The sequence below is a fragment of the Taeniopygia guttata genome, chromosome 8 (genome assembly GCF_048771995.1).
Source record: "Taeniopygia guttata chromosome 8, bTaeGut7.mat, whole genome shotgun sequence".
NCBI lineage: Eukaryota > Metazoa > Chordata > Aves > Passeriformes > Estrildidae > Taeniopygia > Taeniopygia guttata.
The window spans coordinates 2,325,585-2,344,502 of record NC_133033.1 but is presented as its reverse complement, the minus strand read 5'-3'; the positions used below and the strand labels follow the sequence as shown (position 1 = coordinate 2,344,502).

The 18,918-nt window shown below is 43.0% G+C and overlaps 1 protein-coding gene across 17 annotated transcripts in view; it reads right to left on the bottom strand.

Moving 5' to 3' along the window:
- Positions 1–18,918, bottom strand: part of DOCK7 (dedicator of cytokinesis 7) — a 95,255-nt gene that overhangs the window by 29,044 nt on the left and 47,293 nt on the right. For 8 of the 17 annotated variants that reach the window (XR_012057238.1, XM_030278551.4, XM_030278550.4 and 5 more), the window contains exons 15-27: positions 13,693–13,810; positions 12,824–12,894; positions 11,977–12,115; positions 11,706–11,807; positions 11,377–11,463; positions 10,392–10,623; positions 8,861–9,025; positions 7,243–7,412; positions 3,575–3,667; positions 2,318–2,407; positions 1,205–1,300; positions 969–1,109; positions 738–851 (exon numbers count right to left, since the gene is read on the bottom strand). Coding sequence is in view for 16 of the 17 variants with exons in the window: in XM_030278551.4 (XP_030134411.4) it covers positions 738–851; positions 969–1,109; positions 1,205–1,300; positions 2,318–2,407; positions 3,575–3,667; positions 7,243–7,412; positions 8,861–9,025; positions 10,392–10,623; positions 11,377–11,463; positions 11,706–11,807; positions 11,977–12,115; positions 12,824–12,894; positions 13,693–13,810 (1,618 nt within the window). In the remaining variant the exon portion in view is untranslated. Of the gene's footprint in view, positions 1–737; positions 852–968; positions 1,110–1,204; positions 1,301–2,317; positions 2,408–3,574; positions 3,668–7,242; positions 7,413–8,860; positions 9,026–10,391; positions 10,624–11,376; positions 11,464–11,705; positions 11,808–11,976; positions 12,116–12,823; positions 12,895–13,692; positions 13,811–18,918 lie in introns of those variants that run through there. The other 9 variants (XM_072932984.1, XM_030278547.4, XM_030278548.4 and 6 more) reach the window with 4 other exon arrangements.

Below are 18,918 nucleotides of genomic sequence, written 5' to 3'. Positions count from 1 at the left end.
TATTGATTTTAGCAGGGAGTTGTGAGTACCCCAGTGTGATGCACTAACAGCTCCAAGATGCAGGTTGGTTTTTATACATGTATCTTTTATATATAAAAATACAATTAATGACACATAATATATGTAATATACAGCAGGCAGCTTAAAATCTTAAATGCTCTTGCTGTTCTTCTGCCCCTTACAGAAAATGTTTTAGACTCTAAAGGGAAAATGAGTCCATGCTTAGTCCCACTTCTCACTGATCCTTTATCTCCTCTGTACACAGCGTCAGAATGGATGTTTGTAGTCAAACAAAACTTTGTGGTTCAGGGTGATTTCCCTGTTACACTCAAATGAGGTGCCCTCCTTATGGGGAAGGACACCCTGCATGCCCCAAAGGACAGAAGAGGAGCTCAGTGATCAATATGATCACCCAGGGTCACCGTGTCCTTAAGAGACCATGACAGTCTGAGCTCCCTCACAGAACCTCCCACTAATTTTTGATTCAATTACTCTGAACGTGGTGAGCAGAGGGAATATTTCTGCCTTCCTGCTGCACGTCCATTTACTCCAGGGAGTGACTCCTAATTAACAGTTAAGAGTGTAATCAGAGAGGCGTAAACCCTAAATCACCTCTGAGAATGTCTTGCTCTAAGAAGACCTGAACTATGTCCATATTTTACTGTCTGTCCAGAGAAATCTAACAGTAGCAGGCTCTGCCACGGCTCAGTTAAGCCACAATGTTTATCTGCAATCACCTGTTTGTAGCAGGTCTTAATAAGAGCAAAAACAAATCCTCTGTCCATGATGGACAACAAATCATTGAGGAAAAACGCGAGACTGGTGTTGAGCCGCTCCACCATTTCCGTGTCCTGGAGAGAAGGAAGAGAAAACCAGGAAGCAGATTAAGAACACAGTGTGTTTTCAAGCAAACAAGAGGCAGGAGGGCTGGTGGCCGAGCTGGGCTCAGTGTAATTGTTTGCCATCACCTTCTGGAAGCGGGAGACTATATCACCAGCAATTGTGCTGACCAGTGCAGACACGTCATCCATGAAGCGCTCCGGGAAACGATTCTTCCTCGCCGCATCCAGTTTGTCAGCAAAATACAAATGATGCACCATGCTCTTCACCTATGGGGATATAAATTACAGCAGAGCCACTTGCAGCTGTTGCTGGTTCTGTTTGAAAGCAGGGGCTGGGAGATATCAGGGAGGTGTTTGCTCACCATCAGCTCGAAGAAGAACCAGGCCTGCTGCAGGGCCGCCTCCCGCACGCTCCCGCTGCACACAACCCACTGCAGGGCCAGCTCCTCGTGGAAAAGCTACAGAGTCAAACCCAGAGTCAGCCCGAGCCTCCAGAGCAGCTCCCAACACAGCCCCCATGAGAAATGTCAGCACGGTCCGTGGCAAGTATGGCAAACAATGAGTTAAGCAAACTAAATAACTGAGGACATGACAGCAGCGGTGGCATCCCATAAAGAAATCCCCAGCTAACAATGAGGGATGAGGTTATGACATGTGATGTGAGAAACGTTTCACAGCATCTCGCTCCAGGATTGAATCTCAAGCGTCAAAAGAATTTTCTGCCCACCCCCAAGAAATAATAATTTTAAAAAAAGGTTGGTGCTTAAATTAGTTTAGTTTTAAAAGTCTACCTTTCTGCCTGGTCTGATTTTTGCAGGAAAAAGGAGTAAAAAGTGGATATATAAAGTGATTTGTACAAAAATGTATATTTACTGTGAGAAAGGACTTAAACAGTAAGAAAGAAACACGGGGCTCAAACAGCTCTTGGATTTCTTTTCTCGGAAAGGAACAACCCACAGACTGACGGTGGCAGTGGCCACATTTTCTTTACACAAAATCTCTGGCATTTTGCCTTTCTGACATTGTTTACAAGGTCCTCATTTCCTCTAAGGGAGTTCACTTTCAAAGTGACTCCCATTCCCTTTCTGGAGTCTCTCTGGATTAACACCTTGATAAGTGAGCTCAGCATGCTGAGCCATCCAATACATTTTCATTTTGCACACAAAATGCATCATTTACGTGTCTAGACAGTGCTATTCATATTTTTTGAAAGCCAGTAATAAACTGGCCTCAAACACTATGGCCATTAAATCAGACAAGCAACTCCTGATCATTTAATTCTTCCCAATTCAACTTCAAATACTTCACATTCCCTACAGCCTGGATATTCAGAGGTGTTAAGCACCAGCAGTTTCTAATGACCTCGGGGGGGAAAAAAATAATCAGGCTATAAATAAAAGAATAAATTGCATCATGTTTTCAGAATGACTTGACCTCCCTGCCCCACAATATCAATTGTCTCCACTGAAATCTACCTTTTTGGTTGGTAATCGTCCTGTTAATGTTTGTAAGAAACTTGACGTCTCAGTGTGCGAAGACATACGATTACAACTTCGATCCGTAGCCTACGGAGTGGAGATGAATGAATGATGACAGGACATTAAAGTTTGCCGTGGATGGGTTTTGCAGCTCAAGGACAAAGAACGTTTACAAAAATACTCTTCCAACTGTAGGGTTTTTACAGTTTTTTTAAGCATTCTCAAACTCTTAGGCATTTACAGATTGGGTCTAAACAAAACGACAGCAATTCTGATCGGTTTTAAGACATATAGGTTACTTAAAGGACTGCATGTTCTGATGTACAAAGACAATGCTGCAAAGCATGAAACTTTTCCATCGTTGCATTTTATCAACATGCACAGGTAATATCTGGAATTTCAGCCCATACCTCTCAATCCACAGAGGCTAAGCGTGGGGGGATGTACCCACAGCCACGGGCAAGGGGAAAATCACTCAAGTTCTGCTTCTGATGGAAATAATTTGCCACGAGAGCAAGTAAACTTGAACTGTATTTTGGGAAGGCTGATAAACTGGGAAGGAGGAGCAGTTGAGAGGTATGTTCAAGGCAACCATGCAGTGGAGAGCAGCAGGCAATAGGGGCTAAATAAACTCTTCCTGACTGAAGCTGCTGTAAAGTTTTCATACTTTGCAACACAGAACAATACAATTGGCCCTGGCAAATCACTGCCTCCAGCACTCAAATGGACATGTTTTAAGAGAGAATTTCATATGTGGCAATCAATTTGGGTTCACAATATTCCACTCAAACAAGTCATGAAGGATTACTGGACGATGAGTACTAAATGCTTGATGAGAATGGCAAAATGGCTCACGACATTGAAAGGAATGGCAAACATGGACAAAACTATGAAGCTGTGATTAATGTTCCCACTTAGAAATGTGCTCCACCTGAAGCTGAAACTAGTGTGAGAGAAAGAGAAAAAAAAGAAAACAAAAGCAGTCACAGCATTTACATTTCACAGACCAGCAACCACTGAAATGAAAGGAGGGGACACGCTCACGCGATCGGAGGTTTTTCATGCAGTGTGGTGGGGTGGTGGGGGAGAAGATGAGAATTCATAAAATCAAACTGAAAAGTTTTCAAATAAACAATTACAAAAAAAAATAAATAAAAGAAACCATCAAAAATGGAATATGCACTGAAAGGAAGATATTCTACAGGGAAACATCACAGAAAACAAAGGCAGAAAAACCTCTACGGAAGACACCACCTGTGTTGACTCTGCACTTGGGCTGGGGTTGGATCCCCATGGGGCTGCTTTTGGACCACCAGTGTTTACCCAGGAATTGGAGCGGTCCAAGCCCTGGGCATGTGACAGAAAGCAGTTGGGAAAGGAAAGAAATATTACATGTTGCATGCCATACAGTAGTCAAAGTTCAGTCCTTACAAGCAATCAAAGTGGGTACACTGCAAACACATCAGCACTTAGAACCTGAGTTCTCAGGTGCCTGTCGAGACATCGAGTCCAGAGTATTATTTTATATCTCACATAGATACAGAACATTAATCCTGTCAACAGCTCTGGTCTGGCCTGTCCTGTCTGGAATGCTTGACACCCAAAAACTCTCCTCCTCCTGAAAAATCCCACTTGTCTTTAGCTCAGTTTAAACCCACTCCCATGGAGCCAGGTGAGATTTACACTGTGACAGAGGAAAACTGGTGCTGACATGTGAGGATGCTCTCTGAGGTTTCCAGCACCTTCAGGTTAGCCTGGATTTCATAAGCTCTACAATTCTTACAGAAATTCTGAGAAACTGAAGAGGCTGACTGTCAATCCTCACAGGGTTCCCTGCTTATGGAATGAAAGACCAGCACTGCTGGCAGAATAACCTTTGGACAGGATTTCACATGGACACTCGGGCATGGGAGAGGAAAGAGCACGTACCTTTTCTGGAACCAATCTGTTTTGCCAAGCAAAACATTTGAAAAACCATCCTGCTTTTCAAAAGCTCAATCTAGCCTGTACTCCAAATTCTACTGCAATGGATCATTTTGGCAAAATTACTGTGGATCCCTCCTCTCTCTTCTCTCTTCTCCTCGAGATACTTAGGAAGAAGGAAAAATTTAAACTTGTGCTGTCACCCAGGCTGCTCCCAAATCAGGAACAGTCAGGGGGATGGAGTGGACTTCCCTGGGTCCCAGGAAGCAGCTCTGATATACACAATTCCTTATAAATACCACGCATCGATTTTGACAACCCTCACCTGAGCGAGAGCTTTCATCCTCATTTCTGTGCCGACTTAGGGCTTTTTCCCAATATACAAAGCAAAGGTGCAGCCCATTTCATCCCAGTGATCAGCATCAGCTACAAAGTCCACCAAGCCAAATCATCTATTTCTCTCAGCAAACTAAAATCCACCTCAAGGTTGAACCTGGCGTGAGAGCTGTAACCTGGGATTCAAACCATTAATCCACCAAGCTCCTTGAAGCAGTGCTGTAATTTTGCGTAAGATGTCCAATAAAAAAAATACTGAGCACATAAGGAGAGTGTTTTAATCTCAATTACTTTTTGGCAGGAATAAATCAAAGCCCTGTGCCCTGCTCAGCCCCATAAACATGCTTTGTTTTGCTCACAGTGATTTAAAGTCGAAAGGTCTTTGCAGAATGCTGAACTAAGCTCTTGTTTTGTAAAATCAGGTCTAATTTTGAAAATGCCTTTATCCCCCTCACATTTCTCTCTCAGGGTTTCCTAATCTTGTCTGAGGATAACAATTAAACACACACTGTGTTTGCAGAAGCAAAAGTAGTTTAGGAAAAATCTGAAAGGGAAGGATTATTTCCTCTTCAGAAAACAAAAAGAGTACAGGAGCTCCTTATTGCTTGGCAGAGTCACTCCAAAGTTCACAAAGCTGTTGTTAAATTCTGTGCTGCCCCTGGGGTTCAGCCTGCAGCTGGGTCTGTGCAGGAACATAACCCACATCTGTGCAAATCCACTGGCAGAGCGATGGAACTCCACAACATCTTCTGGGTTTTCCCCAGCACATCTCCAGCATTCCAGGATGACTTTAAACATGTCTTTTGAGACATTTAATAAATTTTCTTTAGTAGGGAATGAAATTTACATGGTTTCAATTCACAAATGATGGCAAAACAAGTAAACAGATTTAAGACCTCCTCTGCTGTGACAATAAACAGAAATCCTCCAAATCCTGTAAAGAGTTTTCAAAATGAAGTAAGAGGAGATAAGGGAGACTCAAGGGAAAAGGGAGACTTAAAGCACTTACACCAACCACACCCCTAAACACCTTACATTAGAATAAAAAATAACTCTAAACTCGACTTTGAAGACCTCCCTCAAACAACAAAAAAACCCACAATTTGAGTTGTTCTAAAGCAGAAAACTTCCTGTGACAGGGAAGCTGCACTTCAAATTAGAATCTATCTATTCCTTAAGCCATTACTTGGAGAAACAACAGGGATTTTTGCACCTTTTTACTCATGTCAGCATTTCAGAAAGTGTCTTACTTTTGTCTATTGATATTAAGAAACAGAAATAATAATACTCAACCAAAAGTCTGTATAGCCAGACTGAGGTTAATTCCTGATGCTCAGACTACCCTAAAGGAAACTTTTCCTTCAACAATTATCCACAGGACAGGTTTTCCTTTAAAACCTGGACTACACCTCTGGAAGAAAATCTCTCTTTATTTTGTACTGTGACATTATTCACCAAGCCAGCACACGTTAAACTTCTGATAGCCTGGGTAAATTCCATATGCACATCAGTGCCTGTGGCATTTCACAAAAGGTCAGGCTTGTTTAATTAGCAAGATACTGAAGTGGTCTTCAAAATATTTCAAGACTTCTAAGTCTAGACTTTGATGTAAGAAATAATCATTTGCCTACCCACAATTCTTCGTCCTCTTATTTGGTCAGCAAATGATGTCGTTATTAATTTAAAATTGGTAACCTCTTCCTCAAATTGTGTTTTTCTTACTCTTATAAAACCCAGCATCAGCCATGTCAAGCCTGTCTGGTCAGGGTGGTGGTTTTGGTAACAACCTTGCTCCCTAAACTTCCAAAGGAATTTAACAGTTCCCTGAAAGGGCTCAGGAATCCACCTGTGCTGGAAGAGTGAAAGGTCGTGGTGGGAAAAAGTCTCACCCTGATGAAGTTATCACAATTTGAAGAATAAAAAAAATAAAAATAAAAATTAGAAAAAAAAAAAAAAGAAAACCCCAAAGCAGCTTGGGCATGCCTCTCAAGGGAGGGAATTACCAACTTTGTCTTGGCTTTGTCTTGACTCATCCCACCTATTTTAGGCACAAAATGAAGGGCTCAGATTGGAACTGTGGTGGTTCTGTATAGTCAGAAGTCAGCAGGAGGAGATGGATTTATGATCCCTCAAAAGCCAGAGCACAGCTATGCTGGATACTCTGCACCCACACTGGAACATCACTTTCTGGGGAGGGCAGTCAGTGTGGGAGTCAGACCCTCTGTGCTCAGCTGGCCAGATTGCGCCTCTCACCAAACATCCCAAATCCTCTCTGGGCCACACAGAGGGCAGGAATATTCCTGCTGTGTGCAAGACACCCACTCTGGACACGAGGAGTAGAGAAACCTGAGCAGCTGAATGCAGAGGAGAGGAGGGAATCTGGAGTTGGGAGGGAAGAGCGGGATAAGAGGGTGCAAGGTTTGGGGAGACACAACAGAGCTGGGCTCAGGATTCGGCTGCTGGCCATGCAAAAAGTGAGGGGGAGACAAATCCAGAAGGACTCCTGCCCTCAGCTCCCACACTTGTGGAAACAGCACTCCAGGATGGCTCCAGAAGTCAGAAACATTTCCAAGCAACTGCTGGGAGAGGGCTGAGGAGGGGCTGGGACAAGCCCCAAGACAGGACAGGAGAGGACAGGAGAGGACAGGAGAGGACAGCCGTACCTTGGTGCCGATGATGGAGCGCACCTCGTCGTCGGGCGAGGTGGGGGTGCCGGAGATGTCGGGGTTGCTGTTGCTGAGGCTGCGCGAGCGGTTCAGGTTGAGGCTGGCGGGGCGCACGGCCGACCTGGCCATGGTGGCGTAGTGCACAGACCCCCCCAGGCCACCGGGACCTGCGGGGACGTCCGGTCAGTCCAGCCATCCTTTATCACCCAGAGCCCCTCAGGACACCCAGCCTTGCCTGGTCAGTCCGGTCATCCCTCACCCAGAGCCCCTCAGGACACCAGGCCTCTCCTGCCCCATCACTCTGGCCATCCCTCACGCAGACCCCCTCAGGACAGCCAAGCCTCCACTGCCTGGTCAGTCCAGCCATCACTCAACCCTCAGGACACCAGGCCTCTCCTGCCTGGTCAGTCTGGCCATCCTTTATCACCCAGAGCCCCTCAGGACAGCCAAGCCTCCCTTCCCTGGTCAGTCTGGCCGTCCTCCATCACCCAGAGCCCCTCAGGACAGCCAGTCTCCACTGCCTGGTCAGTCCAGCCATCCTTTATTATCCAGACCTCTCAGCTCTTTATTATCAGACACCCAGCTCTGCCTGGTCAGTTTGGCCATCCTTCACCCTCAGGACACCCAGGCCTCCCCTGCCTGGTCACTCTGGCCATCCTCCATCACCCAGACCTCCTCAGGACACCCAGCCCTGCCTGGTCACTCCAGCACAGGAATAAAAAACTGATTTTTATCCACTGGGAAGCAGGAGGCTCCCTGTGGGATGGTCTTTAGCTAACAGGATGTTTTGCAGATCTCATACTCAAACTGTGGGCACAGTTTTAGGTACAAAACCTCCCCAACACCTCTCAGAGCTTTCCCAGTCTCTGCATGAACATTCCTTCCAAAACTTGTTTTTTATGGCTGTCACTCACGCCACGTCTTTCCCATCCCTTGCTCTCAGCAAGTCTGGGATTAATTTGCTTCCCTCCTGCATCCAGACATGTGTTTTATAGTATTTTACACTCCTGCTTTAAATATATAATTTCTATATTTTATATGTATACATAAAAATAAAACCATGTTTATGTATATATGTAAGTATGTATATATATATACATACATGCATTAAAATATGTAAAATATTATATAAATAATAAATTTAATGAATTTAGGTTTTATTACTGGAATCAGCTCAACTTTGGTCATCAATTGCAAGTCTTTGTTTAATTGATGGATAATACACTTTGGATATCTATTCCATCCAGCCAGTGTTTAAACTTTTGTTGGGACTTGATTAAAGTATAAAAGTTCTTGTGAAGGGGACTGGGAAACATGACAGGCCAGGAGTGCATCACACCTGTCTCATAGAAAAAACCTTAAATCCCAGTTTTCTGCCATAATTCACAATCCTTCAGTAGTGACACTTATTTAAAATCATCAAATAATTGAATCTCTACACAACTAACAGTAATTAAACTCATTTTTAAGTGGCTACAGTGGCAAATTAATAACAGGGCCCTGCAGGGAAGCAGCCACACAGTTGGAGCTCAGGAGCCTCTGCCAGCAAGTGGCTTCTGCCTTCTTTTAACAAACTTGATATAAAATGAAAAAAAAAAACAAAACAAAGAGCTACCTGGTGATGGTGAGTTGGGATAGGTGTTGGGTAGGCGAAAAACATAATAAATATAGGAAGCAAGCAGGCTGTTCCTGCCATGCTGGTCCTGGTTGCCATCCAAATTCTTGTGAAGTCTGTTTATGATCGATGCCATCGCCTCAAAAGATGCTTGGCCCAGGTTCACTGAAAGCAAAAAGGGAAGAGTTTGGTTTAGACTGCAGCATTTAGGATTAGGGGAAATCCTAAATGTGCTCTTCATCCACCTCCTACAGGGTAAATGGTTGGGCTTCTCAAAGCCTAGCAAGCATTTCTCATCCCAAACTGAGCCTGGTGCTTGAACCAGGTCTGACCAGCCTGAGAGCAGGACAGCTGCTCCAGTGATCAGCTGCCACTTTCATTAATAATAAATTTAATGAATTTAGGCTCCATTTCTGGAACCAGCCCAACTTTCATCATCAGCTGCAATGGTAACAAGAGCAAGTTTTTGTTTAATTGATGGATAATACTCTTTGGATATTTAGCATGCTTTTCTCAGTTAATTATTTCCTCTATTTAAGCCTTAGCCAAAATACAAACTGTATTAAATTTCATTTTGTTGAGAGAAAACAGCTGCTCTGAAAATAAGCACAAAAAACTACACACAATCTGAAGTAGATATTCTAGAAAAATTAAGGATGAAGACAGTAGCTAGATAATGAAAATCTTATTTTAAATAAATCCAGTCATTAATGTCCATAATACTCCATATAAACCAACTAAACTAATACAGAACACTGAAAGAGTGAGAGAATATTAAAATATAAAATAAAAATGCAGGTAAATTATTTTGCAAAAAGATTAAATAAATAATTTATACAGCTAAGAAAATATTTTTAAAGTATTCTTAAAGTAGTCATAAATCCTTATATTCCACCATGTCCAAATTCAGGTTTCCTAACAAGAAAACAAAAATACAAAAAAAAAAAAAAAAAAAAAAACCCAACCAAACAAACAAAAACAAAACCAGCAAAACCTGCTATTTTAAAAATGGTAAAGATCTAATTCTGACTTAAACTTGAGATTTTTTGTACTGCCAGAGCTTAGCCCTTCACAGGGAGCAAAAGAAGGGATTATTCATGCTGGCAGTTATCAGTTCCACAACAGGAACATGCAGCATCTGTATTTTCCTACTTCATCTACTTCCAGATTTTCCAAGGTGACCAATAAGGCTGAAATCCTTACTTTCTATCAGGATGGAGACAGTTTAACAAGCTCCAGTGCTAAAAACATGCTGAGCATCCAGGAAAATCAGGCTCTTTTTCTTGTGGCTCAATTTGGACACCAAATTCCCAGTCCTCCTTAGAAGCTTTCCATTAAATATTAAAGATTGCTCCTGTGTATATCACCCCAGATCTGGATGCCAGCATGTTTTATCTGGGAGACACTTGGTATATTAGTGGCACTAAAATAAAGCATAAAAATGGACTTTTTTACTTCTACATAAATATGATAAAATTGGAAGTGTCAAACTTTCAGCTATGTAATTCTCTATAAAACTTAAATAAAATACCTATTTGGCCTGCAATGACAGGAGGTCTTACTACCAGAAGGATCAGTTTGTCAAGCAGGAGATGAAGAAATCGCACTACCGGCTCCAGTTGAGAGGAATTTAAAGCTGAAATGCTGCTCTTCAGTTCATTTTCCAGGTTGTTTTCCATAATTCTCATGTCTCCTATTCGCACAGGGAACATGTGCTCATCCAGAGCATGGACAAGTGCAAAGAACTTGTCGAGGTAAGGGTCCTACAACAAGCAAAAAGTCAATAATCAGCAAGAATCCCCAAAATATCTTCATTTTCTATGGATTTGTGTCTCATGGATGGGTTCTCACCCTCATTTCTCTATCTGGCCTTTTAGTCTCACAAAATTAGTAGAAATGGAACATCTTTGAGAGATCTGCTCATATTTAATTGTAATTCTACTTTCAAAGTTATCAAGGCAAAACCAGAGGACTCACAGACTGTGTATTCTTAGAAAAACCAGACAATGCACTAAAATCACATTACTACTTACAGCACAAATAAAATACACACACCCCATCAAAATGACACAGTGGGAATTAGTAAAACAAAAGCTGAAATGATTAAACAAAATGATTGTCATCTTTATTTTCAGATCAAAGAGGGAAAATACAGGGAAAAACAAAACTAGGAGAAGGGGAAAGAGAAGAACAAGAAAACAAAAACAGGAACACAAGAACAAGAAAACATCATTTGCCTGGGCTTTGTTGGAGCTGTTGTATCAAACACAACAGGCTGAAAACACTGTTGGCCATTCATCCCTCTGTGAATAAAGGCCAAACCACTCATATTTTTAAGCAGAGCTTCTCAAATATACTCACAGCAGAATGTGGAAAAACAGGTGTGCTGGCTCAGAACTGAAAATGAGATTGTAATTTCACTACAAGGGATTGTTACACCCTTCACAGCATCAGCTCTGACAGCATTTCAACTGTCAAAAGATTATTTTATTCCAGTGACTGCTCTTGACACCCACCTGAGTGTGGAGGGATGACACAGCAACAACTTCCACATTGAAAACCCCTTTGTGGTTATCCACCCACTTCATCCCAGGGAGAGGAACCTGCAGGTAGAGGAAGAATGAGAGAGGATGTGACAGAGCGCAGAGCTTAGGCTCTGTTAGTTACAATTTCATTTATTTTGGTCAGATCACACATATACAGCCACACACAAACACTAAAATTCTGTCTGAATTTAACGGCTTTTAATAAATAAATAAATGCACTCACAGAGATGTGTACACATACATCCTCATTTTTTCTCACATGTATTCTGCTGGTTTCCAGCAGGCAGAACTCAGCTCACCTCTGGAGAAAGCACTGAATAAGCCTGTGGTGGCTTTTCCAATGACACAGGAAGACAGAACTGACCCGTCTTTAACCGGCCATTCTGCAGCATCGGGATCCACTGCAGAGAAACAACAAAACCACACATTTCTTAAGGCTTCCTTTGAGCTTTTGCCAACTTCCCAAGCTCTCCAATGGGATATGAGTTCACAGGGATGCTAAACAAAGAGCCAGCAAATGCATTTGAATGAATCCCGTGCTGAAAAATGTAAGGATGGAAATACACTCACAGTGTAGCCGACTGGAGTCTCCAGAGGTGTGTTTTGTTTTTGTTGGCAACTGACATGGTAGAAAGTAAAAAGTAGGTGGTGGTGGTCTGTCAAAGTGGCTGGAAGCCTAATCTTGATTTCTTCGTGAAAATCAGGAGATCTGTGCAGAGAGCAGAGCCTCAGCTGAGTCACCCACAGTGGTTTCGTTACCCTGTGCTCGGGACTGAACCCTTTGAGTTAAATGATCTGCAGGGAAGGGACTGTATGGGCTATCCCAAGGGATTAAAGCTCACTTTCTGATCACCAAGGACTGGAAAAACTTCTAACCCACAAAAAAATGGGCAGCAGCCTCCTCCTCACAGAGGCACTCTGAACCACATGAGCAATAAACTCTTGTCTCAACGTGGACACTGCCACAAGCCCGACCTGCAGAACAGGAATCTCCCCTGGAACATCTCTCCCTGGCATAGCTGCAAAGCCAGGAAAATGTTCCTGCTGGATTCAGCATCCCTCACCCCAGCTGCAATGGAATTATTTTCAAGACGAAGGAGCTCCAATTTGTACCTAATGTCTAAAAGGCTCCAAGAAAACAACAGGGGCACCTGGTCCCGTGAGTTTGGAACATAAATCTTCATGACTGCTGACTGGAGTTGTACTTGGAGCATCTGCTGAGCTGAGCTACGTGCTCAGGATCACACAAAGCTGATCTGTACCACAGCAAACAAAGACTCTGTCTCCCAGTTGTCACAAAACTCTAAGGACAGCATCAACTGGCACTGCAGTCACTGTGAGTGCTGTCCAGATGCTGATTGTTAAATAATTAACACCAGTCACTGGTGGGTAACTGCACTTCCACGCTGTGTTTTACCTGTTGTGATACACCACAGCTGTGTAAGCTTCCTTGGAAAACTCAGGACAGCTGGATTTGCCAAAGATGACCTGCAAAAAGAACAAAACAAACACAGGACCCCCCCCTGCAAAACTGTGCCAAGAATTTGTTCCATAATCTTGCAGAGACATTTAGAGCTCCATTTATTGTGCATCTGTACAGTTACACCTGATTGTTCCCTGCCCCTTCACTTACAGGCAGCACTTCACTTAGTCACTGAAAAGGCACAATTTCAACAACTCCAGTGACACATGGACACAGACATGGCAGAAGAACTGATGGATGGAACCTCCACTGCACAGATCTTCTCTGAATGGGGATCACTGCTGGCCCTGAACACAGCTGTCACCTTAAATTCTTTTGTCATGGAAGGAAAGCTTCTATTCCAACCACAAACAGTGTCTGCTGCAAACACAGAATCCCAAAATGGGTTGGGCTGGAACAGAATTTAAATCCCATCTCAAGAATGAGACAGGGACAGCTTCTATTTTCCCAGGTTGCTCCAAGCCCCATCTAACCTGGCCTTGGACACTTCCAGGGATGGAGAATCTCTCTGGGCAACCTCTGCCAGGGATGGAGAATCTCTCCATCCAGGGATGAAGAATCTCTCTGGGCAACCTCTGCCAGGACCTCACCACCCTTATAATCAATAATCTCATGTTAAAATTCCAGCTGCACCACTGTTACCTTCCAAACTCTACACAAATGCACTCTTTGCTCTGAAATATCATTGTCTATTCCTCTGAACTTGTTCTTTTGAAATGCATTTCAGTGAGGTTTTCAGACAGGGGTTTCCTGAGTGCCAGGAGTGCTGTGCCCTTCCCACGGAGCACAGAGGCCCCCCTCACCGGCATGGCATTGCTGGGATCCTCTCCATACATGAACTGCACTTTCACTGTGATGTTCCTGGCAGATCCCTGGCGGTTGGCGAAGTTAAGGCTCTGTGGGTACACATAAAGGAGATTCCTACAAGAGACAAAGGCAGCAGGTGATGAGAGGGGTCAAACCTTCACTAATGCTGTTATTTAAACCTCTGTGGAAAGGCTCACAGTGAAGGGTTTGACATTTTCTGTTCTCTCAGATGCAGTGCACACCCAGACAAACAACTTGTCTTTGGTAATGACCCCTTATTTCAGACATCAAAAGACATAATTTTTAAACTCTCATCATATTTTGAAACTCTTCTTGTTTGGAAGGGTACTTGAAAAATCCATCTAAAAATTTCCCAGTGATTCTACAATCTAAGTTCAAGTGGAAAGAAAACATATGAATACAAAAGCTTTATTTACTTCTACTTCATATACTTTATTTGCTCAACTCAAAGCACCTGGTTTCTGTTAAATACCTTCCTTCTTGTGGCCTGTCCCTTTTTTTTTAATTTTCTTTTTCAAATCTCTTGACATCAGGATAACTTCAGGTTACATTTCTCCTCTCAAAATGGATGAAACTAAATGGATACATGCAGCTTCAGGTAATGACAACACTCCCAGTTAGCTAAAGAACTGTTTCAAAGTCTGAAGTAATAAAGTGCTCATCACATCCACAGGGAATGTGGCAGGACATAATGGGAGAAAATTGTAGCACAGGAGATTTAGTTGAGGCACAAGGGAAAATGTTCTGGCTGTAAGGAGAGTTAAAGCAGTAGAACAAATTGCCTTGGAGGGTGTGACACCTCCATTTTCTGGTGGTTTCTCAGGACAGGTGAGGCAGACACTCTTCAGATGGGTTTAAAGACAACCTCAACCTTCACTGGGCAGCGGACATATTCTGGAAACCCTTTCCAGTCCCATTTCTCCAGGTCTCTGAATATTTTAACAGCCACGAGAGATGCAAAATTCTGCAGTATTTTCTGTCCTCTGAGCCCTGCTGGGCCTTTGCCAACAAGGTGAAAGTTGGATTCACACTTCATCAGCAAAAAACTGTCCACTACAAACCCTTACCCGTCCTTTGTGCAAGTAATTTAGATCTACACAATGTTCCTTGACGTTCTTTTAAAGACAAAAAAAAAAACCCCAACATCCCCTACAGACTTTTCCATCTCAAAAATCATTTATTCAAAGGCCATGAACGTTCTTTTGCTGCCAAACAAGTCTAAATGTAGGAATTGTTACACATCTTTTAAAAACCAGCCTGGAAATCCCCATTCCACCTCCCACACAGCCCTGCCCACCACACCAGCATCATCCTCCTTGGCCAGCCTGGCTCCTGCAGCTCCAGCCAGGGGATCCAGCAGGGATGGAAGCTCAGTGAGGGCTTCAAGTGCTGCCTCCAGCTCGCAGGGATGAAGGACTGGCACCTTACATCCTGCCCAAACACTGCAGAATCACCCTCTAACAGCCCTGGCTTGTGAAGCAAGAGGAAAAACAGGTTCATTCCCTTCCCTCTGGGAACTGTTCCGTGGGTCTGAACACAATTTTTGAGTGGTTTCCAACTGTTCCTTGTCCCACAGAGACAACAGATGCCAGATGGGCTCAGAGAAGTGAAGTGAGGAGCACAGCAGGACAACTTTTAAGGCGTAATAAAGCAGCTGCTGTTGAGTGCTGACAGCAGGAGGCTGATAACAAAAAGACTCTTTTTTTGGATTCTCAGGAGGGCAGTAACTCAGGGAAAGTACCTGGTGCCTTTTAGATGCCAGGAGTTTCCAAAACACCTGCACTGGTGGGACACACTCCTGGAGGAGCAGCTGCAAAGGGAGGCTGTCCTTGGCTGCCTGAAATGGCACTAATGACAAAATTTTGGCCAATGAATCCCACCCAAGGACTTGGTTCTGACAGCAATTCCATCTGCTCCCCAAAAAGTCCCATCTACACAGCCACAGCTAGTGCTGATCCTAAGGAATTCCCTAAGAGCAGTCCAGCTCCAGGGGTATTTGGAGCAGCCTCACGAGCCAGGCTCTGCTTCACCCCTGCAGGCAGAGGAATAAGCTTAGCAGGCAAGTGGGAATTTCTTCCTTCTCAAGTCCTTCATGGTGAATTAAGTTTTGGAATCCCATCCCCACTGGTCACTTTGCCAAATCAACGCTCTCCTACTATTTCAGACGGGGCCAGGGCCATTTTTGTGACTCTCCTAAATTACTTTGTTCTGCCATGAATACATTTGCTGCTTGATGTTCTTTTAAAATGAAAATGGATATGAAAATTTACTCTAAAATGTACCTTGCTCATAAAACTTTTATTAAGTATTATTAGTGCTTAAGAGAAAGATTTAAGGTATTTGTGAAGCCAGGCTACAGGATCCCTATATTAAAGGCAGGCTTATGCAAAGGATTGATTTATGCTGAGGAAAGGGACAGGTTGTTCCCCTCTCCACTGCTTTTCAAGCCCTCATTAAGGGCATTTCACTGGGAAGAAGCTCTTGGTGCTTATGGGATTTGAGATGCACAGATCCCACTGCAACAGGGGACAGGGGATGTCCCCCCTGTTGAGGCATCCTCTCTCCAGAGGGTTTCCTATCACAGGCATCTTCCCTTTGTGGAAAACTTACATGGAAAGAGGGGGAAAAAATGCTCAGCTGGCAAATCAGAATGTGACCCCAATTGGAAAAATCCTGTCTGACCTTAGCACAGAATCCCAGACTGGTTTGGGTTGGAAGGGATGTAAAGATCACCTCATTCCATCCCCTGCCATGTCCAGGGACACGTTCCACTGTCCCAGACTGCTCCAAACCCTGCCCCCTGTCCTTGGACATTTCTGGGATGGGGCAGTAACTGCTGCTCTGGACAAACTGTACCAGGGCCTCACCACCCACGCAGAAATTAATTTATTCCCAATATCTAATCTAATCCAAACCTACTTTCAGGTTAAAAACCACCACCTCTTGTCCTGTCACTCAAGGCCATTGTCCCAAGTCCCTCTCCAGCTCTCCTGGAGTCCCTTTAGGAATTGGAAGGAGCTCTAAGATCTCCCCAGAGCCTTCTGTTCTCCATCCCCAGCTCTCCCAGTCCCTCTTCTACCCCATGTAACTAAAACCCTCAGATCTTCCTGTCTAAACACAGTTACAGGAGCCATGGAAAGGGACTGATGGCTGAAAAAGTGACAGGAACATTATAAATGTCTTGATTTCCATCAATAAAAGCTTCAGGCAGGAGCTGTAAACCCACGGACTTGTGTTTGGAACTTTTATTGAAATGCTATGCCAAATATATGCAAAGTTTATCCTATTATCTCAAACAGATCTCAAAAGTGCTTTTACTTCCATAAAATAAATTGCTAAAGTGCAAAGGCTTCCCAAGCCATGGAAGTAATGGCACCAGGCACTCCTCTAAATATTTATGTAATATCATTGCAGCCATTTTGCAAAATCCTTCACAAAGGTATTAAAACATTAAGAGCTGCTCCTAACTCTTACAACGAAAATTTCTATGAATTAACTTTCTCATCATGAAAATTTCCCTTTTCAGTAAAACCCAGAGACCTTTTTCTTTGCTTTATTCCTACTATAAAAATCATTTAAAGCCCATATAATCAGGGTCACCTAGGTGCATGAAAGATCTTCAGGATCATGTTTGTTATATACATCTTTCCCAGGCTGGGCTGACAACTCTCAGAGGCAGGATTCCCTCTCAGGGTTTCCAAAGCTCTTGAATTTTATGGTTCAGTCATGCCAGAAGCTTTTCTCCTCTCTGCTTTCCTGTGTCCCACTTTTCTTCTGGATTCTGGGACCGTTGTGACATCTAGGGGTGCTCTGTAGGGAGTTTAGCACTGCCTGACTTCACTGGCCTTGGCATTAATATGGAAACGTGCTTGGCAGCTAATCAGTGCTTTATTAATATTTGACATCAGGGCCTTTTGGCTGCCTTTTCCCTTTGGAAAACAAACTTTTCCATAGGTAATGTCATGCCTGAGCAGCACATGGGACACAAAAGCTGTAGGAACCTGGTAGAATGTCTGATCCCCAGTTGCTGTTTCTTCAGTAACTTCCCATATTTTTCTAAAGACTACATCAAGAAGAAAGATTTTTGGGAGGTGATGGGGTTAGGAAGAATTCAAAATAAACTAAAAAGTTTTCTTGCATGAAATAGTTAAAAAAAGGAAACGGTTCATTTGAAACCACATAAAACCAGAGCCACTTAAGTACTGTGAAGTGGATTGAAGAATGTCTATATGTTTGTATTGTTTTGTATTTTTTTTTTTTAATTTTACAACCAATTCTTCAAGTTTTGCAGCCCAAAATCCCTGTGTCAGATGCCAGAGAAACAATTCAGAATTGTTTTTTTGAAGGAATCCCTATTCTATCCAGAGCTGGGCCTGACCATCTCCCTGCTTCTGCTGTTTTTCCATACTTCAGGTACTCCAAAAACTCTGATCCCAATCATACTGGCACAAAATATTCCCCAGCAATTAATCTGAGATCTAAAATACTTTCACAGTATTTAATTGTGAATGGGAAGGTTACTTGCATATTAAAAACCCCTGAGCACACAAAAAATTCAACATATGAGGTAAAAATTTCATTTTTTAAACATTTTTTCTACAGATGCTGCATATCATACATGCATATGCACATCAACAACATAGCAAAAAGTCCAGGGGAAGAATTTCCAAACATACAAGAATTTAGCAAAAACCTGAAAACTCTCCAAAGCACATTGTGCAATGCTTGATTTTGCTTTCTTGGATTGCTATGAATGAGTCTAGAAAGAGAAATAAATACCTTTGACTCACACTGCAATACTACCCAAAAAACCCACATTTCCATGCAGAGACCCACTGCAGAACTGGGCATTTATTTCAGAGCACTTGCAGCCTTTCTTTATGCAATGTGAATCTTAAACAGCAAAAAGAATGGTAAGGTGAGAAATGCAAGCGAGGTATTATTTATCTCACCCACCTCTGCAAAGCAGCTCTTAAAAAATAAGTTTTATATGGTGTAAATCACTGCACAAACCTTAACACAGCAGAATCACATCCAGGCAATCTCTGGACCTAATTCCCTCTTTCTCACTTAATCTGGGCTCGATGACAAGTAAATCCACTGCAGCACAATGAGTTACATCAGAAAACGGCCGGAGATGAAAATCAAGTTGTGTGAATCATTTGGGAATATTTTGCCCTTCCACAGCTCATCAAGGAGCT